Source organism: Tursiops truncatus, chromosome 4, assembly GCF_011762595.2.
Source record: "Tursiops truncatus isolate mTurTru1 chromosome 4, mTurTru1.mat.Y, whole genome shotgun sequence".
Classification (NCBI taxonomy): domain Eukaryota; kingdom Metazoa; phylum Chordata; class Mammalia; order Artiodactyla; family Delphinidae; genus Tursiops; species Tursiops truncatus.
Genome location: NC_047037.1, coordinates 48,523,366 through 48,540,350, shown reverse-complemented (window position 1 = coordinate 48,540,350; position 16,985 = coordinate 48,523,366). Strand labels below are relative to the sequence as shown.

Below are 16,985 nucleotides of genomic sequence, written 5' to 3'. Positions count from 1 at the left end.
TGTGCTTGTTACCCAGAGAGGCAGTGTATATAATAGTAGAGCACAAGCTCTGGGATTAGCCCAACCAGGTTCTAATCCTGGCTCTGCCACTTGGCTGCCTGTGTGACCTTGGACAAGTACCTAGACCTTTCCAGCCCAGCACCAGCATCCACTACTTTACAGGAGGTCATGCATCCTGTCTAGCAACCTTGGTATGAGTAGAAGCAAAGGTCACTGGATCTTTGCTTTTCCTCTTTCACAGAAAAAGAGTGACTAAGAGTCATGGAAAATCCTAATCCAGAGGATTTCCTATAGCGCAAAAGATTTAAGGATGACTAAACTTGTCTACAACTAGAATAACTTATACTTAATTGAATATAAACACATCAAGAAGGGAGCTATGTCATCTCTGAACTCAATGAGAATCTACCTAGCTAAAGGAAGAAGCAGTCAATGTCAGTTCCACTTTTGCTTTGTTTTTTGTTTTCTCCTCAGAATAAATTGGCTTGGATGAGTTACGTGAGCATGACAGCCATCTTCCTCTTTGTCAGTTTTTTTGAAATTGGACCAGGCCCCATCCCCTGGTTCATGGTGGCTGAGTTTTTTAGTCAAGGACCACGCCCTGCTGCTTTAGCAATGGCTGCGTTCAGCAACTGGACCTGCAATTTCATTATAGCTCTGTGTTTCCAGTACATTGCGGTAAGCAGCCTAATACTGTACAAATTTACTGAACAGAAGATAAGGTTGAAGAGCTGCTAATTGGAACTCTGTTTATTCTCTGTGCAGGACTTCTGTGGACCTTATGTGTTTTTCCTCTTTGCTGGTGTAGTCCTGGCCTTTACTCTGTTTACATTTTTCAAAGTTCCAGAAACCAAAGGAAAGTCCTTTGAGGAAATCGCAGCAGAGTTCCGAAAGAAGAGTGCTTCAACCAAAGCACCAAAAGCTGCTGTAGAAATGGAATTCCTTGGAGCTACAGAGACTGTGTAAAGATAACCTGCTTTTTGACAGGAACAGAAACAGGAAGGAAGCAGTGTTTTTTAAATGACAAGTTTTTTGAGAATTCTATATCTACATCTTGAAGTACTGTTTTATTTTTTAAAGAGATGTTATAGGCTTTGATCAGAAATGTCATCAAATATTACAAAGAAAGTATTTTTTTAACTTTGAGAATCTATTTTGGGTGGTAAGGCTCTATAATTAAGTAAACCAAAAAGTCTAGCTCATTTTGGTACACTAAATGGCAAGTACATTCTAATGTTCTTAGTGCTGTCCTTTACAACAAGAGTATCCTGAAGTTGAAGTAGTTTCAGAGTTATTGCACGTGACTAGAAACACGTGACTAGAAACCTGAAGACACAACCAATATTAAGCACGTGACTAGACACAACCAATATTAAGCACGTGACTAGAAACCTGAAGACACAACCAATATTTACATATTTAAATACAATTAAGTTGGAATTTTCCTACCTGCAGACCTCATATCAATACTAAGGGAGATATGACTAGTGGCAGTAAGGTCCATGTTAAAATTGATAACTTTTCCAGTTTTTCCCCTCAGCTTTTTTCTTGTGCATTAGAATTTGTGTTGTGCTTAAAAAGCTTTTTCTGTTATTTTTCATGTGGAATAGTTTATTAAGCACATTAAAATATGGTTATAAAGAAAAACTTTTATTTTGGGTAGGCTTACCAAAATCTTTCAGTATTTGGGGAAAAAATTTTTTTTTTGTTACTTTGATGACCAAATGGTTTTTGTAAGATTAAACACTAAAAGGTTTTACCTGGTCATTTAGCATGGGTTATCAGTTAATATTAACAGCTATTATAAACCCATGTTAATTCCTTGCTGGTTCAATCCTTTGAGCTATAGTTTGTTTTGCGTTTTAACTGAGCACAGCTTGGTTTTCTGAGTTGTGTTATAAAATATACTCAAACAGTGATAAATCAAACACTTTGTATATCTCCTCAAACCCCAAATAAGATACAACAGTCTAACCTAGGAAATTGGAAGTAAAACATTGCTCTGTTTGTTAAAAAATATTTTCTGAATTCTTATGTTTTAAAATAGAGTTGAAAAGGTAAGGTTGGAAGATCCTGAGGGCAGCCTCCTGAAAATTCATGAATGTTTAATTTCAGACTTGATCGATATCCTTTTTTAATTTTCTTGAAAAGACTTGAGTTGCCTAACACAAAACAATCATCCCATTGGACGTTTCCTTTTTTGCCTTAGCAGTATATGGAGGCTATCTAAGCTGTTCTCTTGCAATTGCTACCATTTATTGTACACTACCTATGTGCCAGGCACTGTTACAAGTGCTTTTATGTGGACAAATTGGAAATACACAGATAATTGAACAGACTTTCACTTACAGTCAATTTTGCAACTATGGAAATACAGTTCTGATGGATACCAAAGGCTTAGCAGGGAGCTAAAGTATCCCCAGGCTGTTTTCCTCACAAAGCAGAGCACTGAATCAATCTTTTTTACATTTGCTTTAATGTGCATGAAAGAAAGGCACTTTTTAAAAAGTTCTCTTTAAGAGTGGGAAAAACAATACTGAACACTTGGTGGGGGGTGTTTGTTTTTTCTTTTTTTTTCCTTTATTTTTCTTTCCTTTTTTTGACCAAAGGTGTTTACCTTTACGTAATTTGACATTCCAAACAACATGAAATTATTTCTTTTCACTTTGATTTTTGTTTCCTCTGGGCCAATTTGGGATAAACTACTTTCACTTAGGACTTCAGAACACAGTCACAGTGAGCTTAAATAGTTCAGTAGACCTTTTTGCTAAACTGTGAACTCTGTTAAAAAAAAAAAAAGTAGGGACTCTGAATAGGGCAGGAGCAGGAAAATGGCTCATCTTGCGGCTCCTGTCTTCTTCAGGATGCTGAAGCATCAGCGTGCTGATGGCCTTTGAGAAGCCCAAAGTTGCACTGGTAAAGAAATTTAACGTATTTATAGGTGATGAATGTGATTTATTCACATTCTTTAATCACTATTCCTGACCTCATTTAGAATAAAGTAGTAAAGGTTTAAATAAAGAACCCAAAAGACTCCTTTTAAGTTTTAATTAATTATTCTGATTGACCACAAATACCAAAAATTCGGACCCTGCAGTTTTCTGCCTCAGAGAAATGTAAATGGCATACATTGTTTCCCTTTCATAATTTTTTCCTTTCAGAGATACAAGTGAGTTGAAAAGAAACATTAAGATGAAATAAGAGGCTAAGACAAAGGAACTAGCTTAACATGATAAAAGAAACTCCTAGGTTTTCAACAATATTCATCATAATATCGGCACTAATTAATCAGATTTAATCCCAGGGAAATTAGACGTGTGTTTGAATGTTTAATTTTCATAGTATGCTACCATTCTTGTGGAATTATTTTCATACTCTAACATCCTTACAAATGTGATTTTCTCTTAGCTTGCTCGGAGCATGATTACACTTCTTGATCTGGCTACTCATCTGCTAGATCTAGTGTTGCCCACTGTCATGACACCAACGCACGGATCTTCTCTCACTTCCTTCTCCCCACTCTCCTCTACACGATCAGCACAGTAGTGCATGCTGAGTTGAGACACAGTAAGAGAAAGCCCCTCCTCAAGGAGCTCAGTCTATTGAGGAGCTCAGGAAGACCAGGGTATAAACATCCCCATCTTCATCTTTTTCCTTCCATGAACCTCAAACTGAAGGCCTCTTTTGTAAAGAGGGCTCAATCATATACCTACCTCAGAGAGTTGTTGTGAAGATTAAATGTAAAGTGCTAAGCAGAGTGTCTGGTACAAAGGGGGCGCTCAATAAATGTTACCTAGAATTAGTATTCATGAAGATACTGTTAGGATACAGGACTACCATATATAAGATAGTTCCAATTTTTTGTTTTGAATAAAAAAAGTTTTATAAATTCAAGATAATATTTTCTTACTTCAAGCAACAGTCTCATGATGACAAGGGAATGTTAAGAATTAGGGTAGATATTAGGCTATCTAATTCTTAAACCCATACCTGATATTTCTAAGTAGGTTGTAAGAGTTTCTATTGTATTTTTTAAACTTGCTTTTGCCTAAGTTATTTTTTAAGAGGTCTATATGTAATATTATTTCTTTGGATAATACTAAGTACAAAATAAAATGCTATATATCATATTTAAATGTAATTTAATAGGATTAAATCACAGGGCAAGACCAAACCTTGATAATCCTCAAAAATTGCAAAAGTGTATAAACCAGTATACGTGCATAAGCTACTTCTTCTTGCTAGCTTATTGTTGCAAACGTAGCAAATAAAGCAGTATTAGGCAATATCTTGTGCTTACAGCGTCCTAAGCAAAGGTGCTGAGTAAAGTATATATAATTTTTCATTACAATTCTGTATTAGTGACCTGAGGAGAAAAGGTTTATTGTCAACCACTCTGAGCCATCTGCTGGTGTTTTTACTGCTTTCTAATTGAGTGCACATTAGAAAGAATCATCATGAAAATAAACTTGTTTTATTAGTATGTATACACTATTAATATCTATACACATACATAAACTATATGAATGTATACATATTTATAGTATGTATACACTATAGTTTTATGTCAATACGTGTATTTCCAAATACTGTGTTGTTTTATTTTATGTAGAAAATAACCACATTTAAGAAAATTGATATTGGTTTATTGTATGTACTCATTTCCTCTCACAGTATCTTTCCTATTCTCATTTTAAAGATAATATGTGAGTTACATTTTAAACCAAAATTTTATTTCCATCAAGCAGTTGTTTTGATTATCAGTAGTAGAAAAAACTAACCTGTAGGCTAGGTAAGAACAATTGAAGAGGAATGAATGACTCCCTTTGATGAAAATAGAAATAATTTAATTCGGTAAATATTGAATTGCACTCCTATTATGAACAAGACACTTTATTAAAGTTTTGTAAAAGAGACAAAGCTTAGAAAACATGGCCTCTATCCTCATTCACCTGCATACTCATAAAGGGGATAAAATTTGAAAACAAATAGTTATAGTACAAAGGAGAGAAAAGGAAAAACTGTAAGTTAGTGGTTTTAAAATTTTTAAGTTAATGTCTAAAATTTTTCATCATATGTTTAAATAGCTGCAAAGGATAAAATTTTTCAAAATATAGTATATATTTACATTTTAAAATTGCTATGCTCTATTTATTCAATAGCATTTAATTACCATAGTAATTTGTTACTCAACATAACCACTTAAAATATATATATAAATATATTTTTATATTTAACAGTTGGAAAATTTACTGCATTATTTTCTATTCTCATATTTCTGTTCCATTTCCCCCAAAGAATTTTATCCTAAAGCAATAAATATACGTGCTTTAAAATATTTTTGATGATTCTAAGTTTCTGCAACAAAAAATATCTATAATTTGAATTTTAATTTTTAAAAATGTCCTGTGTCTACAAAGGTCAAAATGTTTAACCTCTTTTTCTTTTCTGGATTGAGTTAGCATTTATGATAATTAGTAGCACATAACTGCAGAAAATTATCCATATTACAAATTTTGATAAAATTATTCATTTTTTACTTTTTAATTTTTTAATTGAAGTATAGTTGATTTACAATATTGTGCCAATCTCTACTGTACAGTAAAGTGACTCAGTTATATACATTTATTATTTTTAAAATATTTATTTTAGAAATTCATCTCAGTGAGAAGTATGGGTTTTCTTCAAGTAATTTAAATATTAATGGATAGGGGCTTCCCTGGTGGCGCAGTGGTTGAGAATCTGCCTGCCGATGCAGGGGACACGGGTTCGTGCCCCGGTCCGGGAAGATCCCACATGCCGCGAAGCGGCTGGGCCCATGAGCCATGGCCGCTGAGCCTGTGCGTCCGGAGCCTGCGCTGCGCAATGGGAGAGGCCACAACAGTGAGAGGCCCGTGTACCGCAAAAAAAAAAAAAAAAAAAAAATTAATGGATAGGTATTTCTTATTGCTAATGTGAAACAGTGTTCAACATAAATCCTATCATTACTTTTTGTTATTATAGATGTATTGAAAATCTTGTTTTCATAAATAAGTAGATAGGAATGGAAGGACCAATGTCATTTAATTCCATAACTATTTCTAAGTTATAGCCAAAAAGCACATAAAAATTAATCATCAAAGTAATTTTTAATAAACTATCAGCTAATAACTCAATTGGGCCCTTTAATTTTGTTGAAATCAAAGAACCTGTATTGTGAAAGGACTTGTTATCCAGTTGTTAAAATTATTCTCTCCCTAGTTTCTGGGCAGCATACCAAAAAGGCTTTACCAAGACTTATTAAAAGACTATTAGTTATATTGTTGAATCTTTCACTTAGAGGCAACTTGCTTAACATGATATACTCAGAAGGGTTTGGGAAAATTGAAATATAATTAATTTCATGCATTTTCACATATATGTGATGAAATTATTCTATTTTATCACATGCTCTAGTCACATCAAACCTCAGATGAGAGCTCATATACAGCTTGTTAGCTTGTTCAATTCATGGAAAATGTCTGTCATAACCTAATGGGCAAACTCAGTCCTTATTGTTAAACTAATTTTCTAAATCAGACTTACTTTCTATCTGACTTAATTTTTCACTTCCAATGAGCACCTTAATACTCATTCCTGTGACAGCCATCTCATGTCTGAATTCCAGTGCCTCCACAGGTAAACATAAATGAGTCATGGGTACTGGTCACCAGTCTGTCTCCTGCATTTCTTACAGATGCTTTATATTCTTTACTTTTACTGGTCTTTCCTTCAGGAGCAAATGCACTTTGAAAATAATTGGGTACGGTCTGCTAAACCAAAGTGGTCAGTACCCTGTTCTACAATGTCTGCGTTCAAAATATCCTAACTCAGGCCCAAATATGCTATTTCTTATGCCATCTTAATTAAGGTAGGCGTCACAGTTAAAATCATTTCCAAGTATCCCTTTTTCTGGCACTGCTAGAGGTTTGAGTCTGTGGCAATGCGCCACGGTGAAAGTCAGGATTCAAGGAGGACTATACCTGTCTTTTGTAAAGTAGGAGAACGATGACTATGAAAGAGGTGTTGGGGAAAGAACTGGCCTACTGCCCAACTGCAGGCACATTACTGAGCATGAAAACGTATGTTTTTGTCCATGAATAAGAGATAACGTGCCCAACTCTGACAAGTTATTATCAGTTATTAACAAACTAAATGCTAGGAGGAGGGAGGAGGAGAGGAGAGGAAGAAATGAAACTTAAGAGGATCAGCCCAGAAGATCCAGCATCTAAACAATGGGAGCTCAAAAGAGAAAAAATAAAATAAAATCAAAATAGAAGGAAGGAAATTATCAAAGACAAATCATACTGGAATTTTGCTGAGCTGAAGAACAAGGCTTGAGATTGAAAGTTTATTGTGTGCGAAACACAAATAAACAAACAAAGCACAAAATTTCATCATGAAATTTCAGAGCACCAGCAGTTAAAAAGTACATATAAAAGCATCCAGAAAGTAAAGACAGGTCACATACAAAGAAACAGACTTCATAAAAGCATGTCATATCTGAATAGCAACTGTGAAAGCTAAAAGGCTATGGAACAATACCTACAAAATTCTGAAGGAAAATTATTTCCAGCCTAGAATTCTGTTCCCAGACATATTATCAGTTGAGTGTAAAAGTAGAATTAGGCATATTTCCAGACATGCAAGACTCAAAAACTTACCTGTTCTGTACCTTTTCTCATGAAACAAGTGGAATGTGTACTGTGCCAACAAAGAGAGAGAGAGAGAGAGACATGGAATTCAGCAAAAGGAGAGAATTAAAAATAAGTCTCAAGGCAGGAGTCATAGGTGACAGCAAGCTCCAGGGCCTAGAAAGCAACCAATTCAGATTGAAGCAAGAAAAAGAAGGTTCCAGGGGAAAACAAAACTAAAATATTCTCTGATGTGTTTGACCATATGAAGAATAATTTGGAACATTTAGAAAACAAAAATAGTGCCAAGCACATAGAAAACTAAACAAATGCAAATAGGAGGCAATTATGAATTCCTAAGGAGAGAGTGCAGTAGGGAGCAGCATAGAAAGGAAACGTCCTAGTACACTTCTTGGGTCAATGGTGAATAATTATTCACATAATTATGTAAAACACTAGATATTGTTAACAATTCTTACTTTCAAATAAAATTTATAATAGTACTGGACTTCCCTGGTGGCACAGTGGTTAAGAATCTGCCTGCCAATGCAGGGGACACGGGTTTGAGCCCTGGTCCGGGAAGATCCCACATGCCGCGGAGCAACTAAGGCCGTGTGCCACAACTACTGAGCCTGCGCTCTAGAGCCCACGAGCCACAACTACTGAGCCTGCGCGCCACACCTGCTGAAGCCCGCGCACCTAGAGCCCGTGCTCCCCAACAAGAGAAGCCACTGCAATGAGAAGCCCACGCACCACAATGAAGAGTAGCCCCCGCTCGCCGCAACTAGAGAAAGCCTGCGCAGCAACAAAGACCCAATGCGGCCAAAAATAAATAAATAAAATTTTTAAAAAATTTATAATAGTACTATATTATGAGATATGTGGAGAAGGTGAGAAATTGTGAGAAAGAAGCTCAATTATTATTTATCATAATAAGTTGTCGACACATAACCACCAAAATCTATAAAGCAAAAAATATCCATATAAGCCTATGTGCTGGTAATTTTCCCTGTGCTTCTGCAGATCTGTGTTTACCCTTTCCACCCTGCTCTGTGACTCAGAAGGCTGATCTCTCCAGACTGTATCATCTAGGCTCCTTGTCTTTGGCTTCTAGTTGGGTGTGCTTAATGGGCTGCCCTAGTGGGAAATGGGAGGATAAGAAGAGGCAGAAAGAAGGCTATTGTTTCCTTCACCTTCCAGCCTCCAACCCCTTGGGCAGTGACTGCACGCCTCCACTTAAGGCCACAGCTCCTGTACAGCTACAGCTACAGTTCTTACTGGGTTCTGATAATCATTCCCCCGAATCTTGCCTCTTTTAATCCTAGAGTTGGTAATGGCATCATACTACTGTTAGTTCCACTACTGGCTAGTCCCAGGTGCTTTACCATCCCTTGTTGTTTCCTTAACTTGGCCCACTCCTTTGTAAATCATTTCTTCATTAAGCTTTTCTAACCCCCCCTTTTCAGGGGGCCTTCTGTTTCTGCTGGGACCTGAACAATACAGCATATGAATTAGAACATGGATATTAAAGCTTTAAGAAATAGTTAAAAACTTTTCAAGTATTCACCTCTAAGAAGACTCATGGTTGAAGACGGATGGGGCAAGAAATTATTGTGTTTTTAAACATATGTAATATAAGCCTGTGCTATTCTTTAACCTTTAAATTATAGACATGCATTATTTTATAAAAATTTAAAAATTATTAAATAACAATAAACGTTTTAATTTAAACTATTAAATCAACTGAAAAAATGCTATATAGCACAAATATGGATGAAATTATATATACACAATATATTTTAGATAGACGAGAGAGATTGAGAGAGTAAAGAGGGGTAGAAAGAGAGGGAGAAGAGAGAGGAGGAAGAGAGGGAGAGAGGACAAGAGAAGAAAGTACAGTGGTTAGTGGTTATCAATAGGTGATAGGATTTCAGGTAGTGTGTTAGGGTTAGGGTTGGTGTTGGGTTTAGGGTGTGTGTGTTTGTGTGTGTGTGTGTGTGAGTGTATGGTCCAAGTTTTCTTCATTGTGCACGTATATTATGCTTATAATAGGCTAAAAAAATGTGGGGGAAATTAACCTTCTTTTAGAAATAGATGGTAGAAGAAAAGGGTCTGCAATTTGAAGAACAATACAGGACTTGATTACAATGGGAGAATGTGTGAACATGTTTGTAGACTAAGGGAAAGGAGAAATAGACAAGGAATTTTAAGATTCATGAGAGAGGATAAGTGAGGCATGGGAAAGTTTGATATAAAAATCACAGGGAGTGCTATTAGAAAGGAGGAGACAGAAAAGTGAGAGAAAAATTTAAAAAGGAAAAATGATATGAAGACATTTTGAGGCAAAGAGTAAAAACGTTGAAGTTTCTTGTATCAGGTTGACTAGCCATTTTCTGCAGAGAAAGTACTAGGTAAGCTCCTACCCTGAGCAGGAATCTTAGAGATCATTGATTCCTGAACCAACTCCTATAAACCAATTGCACCCTAATGCTAAACCCTGATTATAGAGTTATCAGCTGAGTCATCTTGGGCAGTTCACATAATCTTCTAAAGTTTCAGTCATTTGCTCTTAATGTAAAATGAAAATAAAGATAGCACAGATTCTGCTTAAATTATAGGATTTTGCAAGATACAAATAATAATTGTTAAAAAAAATTTAATGAAATATGCAAATAATTTAGTTCTCAAATGATGTATTTGTCTGCTTGGACTGCCATAATAAAATACCAAAATATGCCAAAATAAAATGTGTGACTTAAACAACAGAAATTTATTTCTCACAGTTCTGGAGGCTAAGAAGTCCAAGATCAGATGGTCACCTTCTCCCTGTGTCTTCTCATGGCAGAAAGGGTTCTAGTGCTTCTTCCTCTTCTTATAAGGGCACCAGCTCTATCCAATTAGGGGCTTACCCTTATGACCTCATTTAACCTCCTCACAGGTCCCATCTCCAAGTATAGACACTTTGGGGTTAGGGTTTCAACATATGAATCTGGGGCGGGGGGGACACAAACATTCAGTCCATAACAACAAATGGTAAAGAACTTTTACCTCCAAGAGAGAAAAACAAAAGACACACCGAGGGAGGGGTGGGGTGGAAAGAGGACCAGTCTGTCTTGGAGGAATTAACATGTTTTAATATTATTCTATTTTGAAGAATGAAAATGAAGCCCATTTTTACTTTCTTTTGCTGGTGTCATCTTTAATCACACTTAAAAACTTTCCCAAAGCATCTACCCATCAATTTCTTAAAGGACTCTACTCTTTTTTTAAAAAAATAATAGCACATTTTGGAAAAGGAAAAAGACTGGGGGCAGTATGTGTTGCAGATATTGGAATTTAGGGTTGCCAGATAAAATACAGGACACTGAGTTAAATTTGAAGTTTGGAATCTCATGCAATATTTGAAACATGCATATGCTAAAAAATTATTCATTGCGTATTTGAAGTTCAAATTTAACTGAGTGGCCTCTATTTTCATTTGCTAAATCTAGCAATACTAAAAAATTACCATTATAAAATCGTGGCATGTATGTACAAATACATAGACTGGCAAAATAGAATTAAAAACTCAGAAACAATTACAACTATATAAAAGTAATTAACACTTGATAAAATGGGTATTTCAAACAAGGGGAAAGTATATATAACTTGATAAATGTTACTGAACATATACATACCAGTTAGAAAAAATAAAGTTAAATGCCTACTTCACACTAACCAAAACAATTTGTTGTAAATGGAGAAAAGTGCTAAATTTAGAAAACAACAACTAGAAGGACCAAAAGAAAATGTGGAGGAACACTAATCTAACCTAGGGTGTAAAAGATCTTTCTAAAATAAAGCAAAATAGTAATAATAATAATAAAGGAAAAAAAGATAGCTTTTTCTACCTAAGTACTAAACATGTGTATGTTTTTAAAAAATAAAGTGGGGGGAAATTGTCAACATATACAACAAAGGGCAAATATTCTTAATGCCTAAAGAATGAGATGCCATTTTTTTCCTGCCAATTTGGCAAAACTATTAAAAATGGTACTACTGGGCTTCCCTGGTGGCACAGTGGTTGAAGGTCTGCCTGCCGATGCAGGGGACACGGGTTCATGCCCCGGTCCGGGAGGATCCCACGTGCCACGGAGTGGCTGGGCAGGTGAGCCATGGCTGCTGAGCCTGTGCATCTGGAGCCTGTGCTCTGCAATGCGAGAGGCCATGGCAGTGATAGGCCCACGTACCGCCAAAAAAAAAAAAAAAAAATGGTACTACTGAGGCTGGCAAGAGTGCTAAGAGAACACAGCCCTGACACACTGCTTGTGGAAGCATAAATTAGTATTATCTAGAGAAAACATCCTTCAGAGATGAAAGGAAAGAAAAAACATTTTCAGGTGAAGAAGAAATAAGGGATTTTTGTTACCAGTAGACCTGCTCTAAAAGAAATTCTGAATACATTTTCTTAGCATTTCTTCATGCTGAAGTGATAATACAAATTATTATGATTGTAGTGATGGTTTACTTGACTATATATTTGTCTAAACTTACAAAACTGTATACCAAAAAGAGTGAATTTTACTGTATGTAAAATTTATAAAAAGTAAATTTAGTGTTTTTTTAAAATTTGGATAAAACAAAAGACAATGAATTTATCATCTCAGGTCACTCGAGGAGAGATTTTTTTCCATTTTGTTCTACCTATGGTCAGTCATCAAAATATGAATCAGCAGAAGAGGAATATGCCAATCATCAAAATCCAGAGATAATCCTAAAGCACGATTTGAGCTTCTCTTCACAGTCTCTGAGCTGACACTCAAAACCTCTTTCCAGAACAGCCAATGAGGCTTGACAGAGTTTCAGCATCATTGCCAGACCTCCCCAGGTGGAGCCATTAACAATCAGTGAAATGGCCCAAAAAGAGAGCACTGAAAGGAACATGAGTTTCAAAAATCTGCTAACTGCATTGTCAATTTCTGAATGATTGAGAACTGAACAGAGAGGCCATGGTACCACTTTCCCTGTCTCACACACCTACCATGCTCTGTAGCAGAAATCAACTCTGCAACAACAATCTCATGTTACTGTGTAACCCTGAGGAGGCCAGGATGAGGCTGTCTCTGTCTGGAGTTGTGCTGATTGTCACCCGTCAATCTGTACAGTCAGGAATGTCTGTACCCAGAGCCTCTGGCAGCCAGTTCTACTTTAGACTTGTTCCCAAGTGACACTGGTGATTATTTTTATCTCCTAATGTTATTGTTTAACTAATTCACTAATGATTAAGACAATTTTGAAGACTGAGCAAGCCCCACTAACTAAAAGGCTGCTGCACTTTTGTTAACATGCAAAGGGTGTCCACTGCCTGCAGTTAGCTAATAATGCATTATAATTAATAGTACTTGGGGAAAAGTATCCTGTCAGCGAGAGCCCTGAGGTTGTTTTCCTAAGGTGCCAAGATGATCTCCATTAGGGTTTTTCTGTTTCATTGGATTAAGTGGTTGGTGCTGTACCTACTCTGATTCTTTTAAATTCTAAAAGTAATTTGGGTTCTGATTCCACAAACTCACAGAATTTTCTTCATTAGCATTTTCTTGAACTGACATGTGGGGTGCTGTGATGATAAAAGTGGATAACAGCCTTCTTATTTACTCACCTCCAATTCTGCCTTGCAAAAGCACATCTATCTCAGCAGGAGGGCATGGGCAAGCAAAACCCAGGGGAAGTCAGAATAATGATTCATCTACCCCATTAAAGATTTCTCCATTTGCTTGCTTCATCTCATGCTCTTCTCACAGTTTTTTTTTGTTTTTTTGTTTTGTTTTGGTTTTTATTCCCCTGTGTATAGGATCTGCTGTATTCCATTATTCTTACTTGGTGCTAAAAAGTATATTTTGTATGTAGGGAAATCAATCTTGGATGTCTTATACAATTAACTAGTACATCGCCTAACACCACTTTGCTGGAGTAAGAAAACATGTGGTGATGGCTTCTGACACCAGAGCTGTTCGGTGAAAGCCAAGAAAAAGAAAAGCAAATAACAGGGTGACAAGATAGCCAAAGACCCATCCTCATCTCCCACATCATTATGACTGTAAAATAAGAACACACATAGAATATTTTTGGCAATTTAGTGCCCGTCTCCAGATTCCCCTTCCCATCTCTGCCGTCCTCCGTTGCCCACCCACATTCCAGGGGCAGTGGCAGAAGAGGGATGAACAGCATACACGTCCCACACCCCACACTTTGCAAAAGCAAAAAGCACCTAATCATGTAAATATGATGGAACTATCAGAAGTGAAAGAATGTGAGATGGGTTATACATACTGTGAAACAAGAATCATTGTTCTTTTGGTTCTGCAATTATATTTCATTTTTATCAAGTTAGAAATTAAATACACAGGGAACCTCTAATAACTCTGGCTTTCAGTCACGTGGTGGTGAGTCTAGTTGTGTAGTGTGTGCTGTGGGGTAGAGTATCCTATGAATGTCAATCAGGTCAATTTGGTTGATAGTGTTGTTCAGGTCTCCTATTTCCTTACTGATGATTTATTCCTTTACCTGTTCTCTGACTGCTGAGAGAGAAGTATTGAAGTCTCCAGGTGTAACTGGATTTGCCTAGGTGCATGACCTGTGCCACCATCATACATACACCTCCCCAACATTTTTATTATTCTAAACTCTACTATTATGATGATAACCATTTAAAAATGAGGAAACTGGGGGAAGGGGAGGATAAGTAAATTGTACAAGGGCACTCAAATAGGAAATGTAGGGCAGGATTCAAACTGAGGTAACTTGACTCCAGAGTCCCTGGGACTCTTCAACCCCATGATATTCTGTATCCTGTCTCATCTGTGAATGTCAAGAGCAGGTCAGATGAGGCCATGACTTTATTCACCGGTTACAATGCATCTGCAGCACAAGTCAACTTCTAGCGAAGCTCAAGCGCCACCCTGCCTCCACACTCTCCCACTTCCACCCCGACTCAACACAATCCCATCCTCCCCTCAAGGAGCATTAGAGGGGAAGCTCTGAAGGTATGTTGTTAGGAGTTGCAGCTTTCAGTGGGCCAGAAGAAAGTAAAAGCCCTTGCTTTGGCATGAAGGGCTCTTTGGGGTTCTTTCCAGCTTCTCTCGGTTCTTAGCTTCCTCGACTTTGGTCTGTTCGGGATGCTGGTGTGGATAGGTCTGAGCCCTGCCTTGAGAGGGGCCTCCACCCTGAAGAAGCCTAGAGGTGGGGAAATAGAGCCAGTACTGCTCTGAAGGGTAGCAATTCACCTGTCTTTGCTTCCTTTTGTCATCGGTGTGGATAAGACCACAAAGGTCAAGTATGGAGTGTGGGCTTTGAGGAAGGACCTGTTCTCAGATTAGCTTTAGGTTAGAAAGGCAAAAGGGAGTCCTCCTGGTTCATTCACAGTTCACTGAGTTTAGCAAGGCCAGAATGTCTCAAAGGAGTGGGGTCAAAGTTATACAGGAATAAGTAATGTGTATCATCCTGGAATATGGCTTCTGTGTAGAGATCTCCTTGGAACACTGTAATGGTGGGCCACTGGCCACTTCTGTTTTCATCAGAGAAAAACTCAAACCATAAGATTCTCCATGGGAATGGAATAACCACTTCTAAACCTAAGAAATGTAAATTCCCATTCAGAATGCAGCTGAAGAACTGTTCTACTGTAGGCCTCAAAGATATTTTTCAGACCTGAAGGCCCTTCTGATGTGGATTAGGGCAAACTTTGGATCCAGTGCAAGACAAGCAGGCCAGTGCATCTGATATCTTGAAAGCAAGAGATGACCAACCACTCTCTCTAAGCAGTTGAAGAAGGACTGTGAGGTCTGAACACCAAATCCAAGGCTGCTATCCAGGCACTTTGGGAGACCAGCTGCCAAAGGCACCCAGACAAACCCAGCAAAGCGGTGTTTATCTTGCTGCATTTACCACAGAGTCTGACCTCAGCCTTGTGGGCTCAGAAAATCAGTCCCATAGGGTCCCAGAGTTGCCTGTCTGGCTTCAGGGATGCAGTGCATGTAGAGGTAAAGAACGGGGACTCTGAAGCCACAGCACCTCAGTTTGCATCTGGGCTTTACTCTTTACTAGCTGCAAGTTACTTAACTTCCCTGTGCCTCTGTTTCCACATTTAAAAAATTATGATAATAATAGTTAGCTACCTTCTAGGGTTGTTGTAAGAATTAAATATGAGTTAATATTTGAATAGTGTTAAGACTAGTGTCTGGCACATAGTCGGTGCTTTTTGAGTGTTATTACAAAATTCATAAGAGACTGGTCATAATACCATAGTGGCAAATTATTGTACAGTGAGAAAACAGAGTTGTTGAGCAATCTGGAATTTCATGTTGACCTGACCTGACTCCAAGGGAAGCCAAAGCAACATGGTTTTTACTGAACATGGAATGTTAGCAAGCAAGGGGAGTTGTTATGACCTGAAGTGTCTAGTAGCATTAGGCTCTGAGATTGCTTCAGATTGGAACATTCCTACTATAGATATGTTAGTATATTTATCAGGCAAGAATTATGGGCCTGGTGTGTGTGTGGGGGTCATCTGGTTGCTATACGGTTACCTTGCATATCTCTACATTGATATATTGCAGCAGTTGTAATAATGATGATGATGAGAATAATAATAATTTGGTGACTACTTAGTATGTCCATTATAAACATTTTCTCATTTATTCCTCACAACACTCCTACAAAGTCAACACTTACAGATGAGGAAACCAAGACTTAGAGAGATAAACATGGTCTCTCTGCACTTTTGCCCTTGCAGTTTCCTTGCCTGGAACACACACTTGCCAGTCACCTGGATCACTCCTATTCATCCTTCAAGATTCAGTTCTAGTGTTCCCTATTCTAGAAAGCAGGCCCAATTACCCTTCCTGAAGCCTCCTCTGGGCTAGACACCCTTCCTGTCTTCCCCCAGTCCTCTGCATGACCTCTGCAAAGCACTCACTGCATCGTATTAAAATGTTCTTAGCTGCCTCTTCCACTAGGGCAGGATGTGCCTTGTTATGACTGTATCTTCTTTCTTCCCAGAGCTGCTTAATATCTGGCAGAAATGGTTATTCAGTAGAATGAGTACAGTGCCTGGTACTGAGTAGATACTCAAATACTTCGGGGATCACAAATTAGATAATAGTAAAGGCTTTAAGTATCAAACGGGTGAGGGACTAAGGATCGTTTAAGGTCCAGTTGTGAGACACCACAGTTTTGAGATTCAGATTTGAGCCTGGCTAGCTTGAATAGATGATGCCAAACTTCATGGAGAAAAGAAATGATTTCAAGAGGAAGATAAGGAAGTCAGTTTTGAGTTCAAATGAGAAAAAAAATTACCCC

At 37.6% G+C, this 16,985-nt stretch overlaps 1 protein-coding gene across 2 annotated transcripts in view; it reads left to right on the top strand.

Moving 5' to 3' along the window:
* SLC2A2 (solute carrier family 2 member 2) overlaps window positions 1-1,001 on the top strand; it is a 29,590-nt gene extending 28,589 nt beyond the window's left edge. For both annotated transcript variants that reach the window (XM_004327885.4, XM_019946047.2), the window contains 2 exons: window positions 475-678; window positions 766-1,001. In XM_004327885.4, coding sequence (XP_004327933.2) covers window positions 475-678; window positions 766-966 — 405 coding nt within the window. In that variant the 3' untranslated portion in view covers window positions 967-1,001. The remainder of the gene's footprint in view (window positions 1-474; window positions 679-765) is intronic.
* The last annotated feature ends 15,984 nt before the right edge of the window (window positions 1,002-16,985 follow it).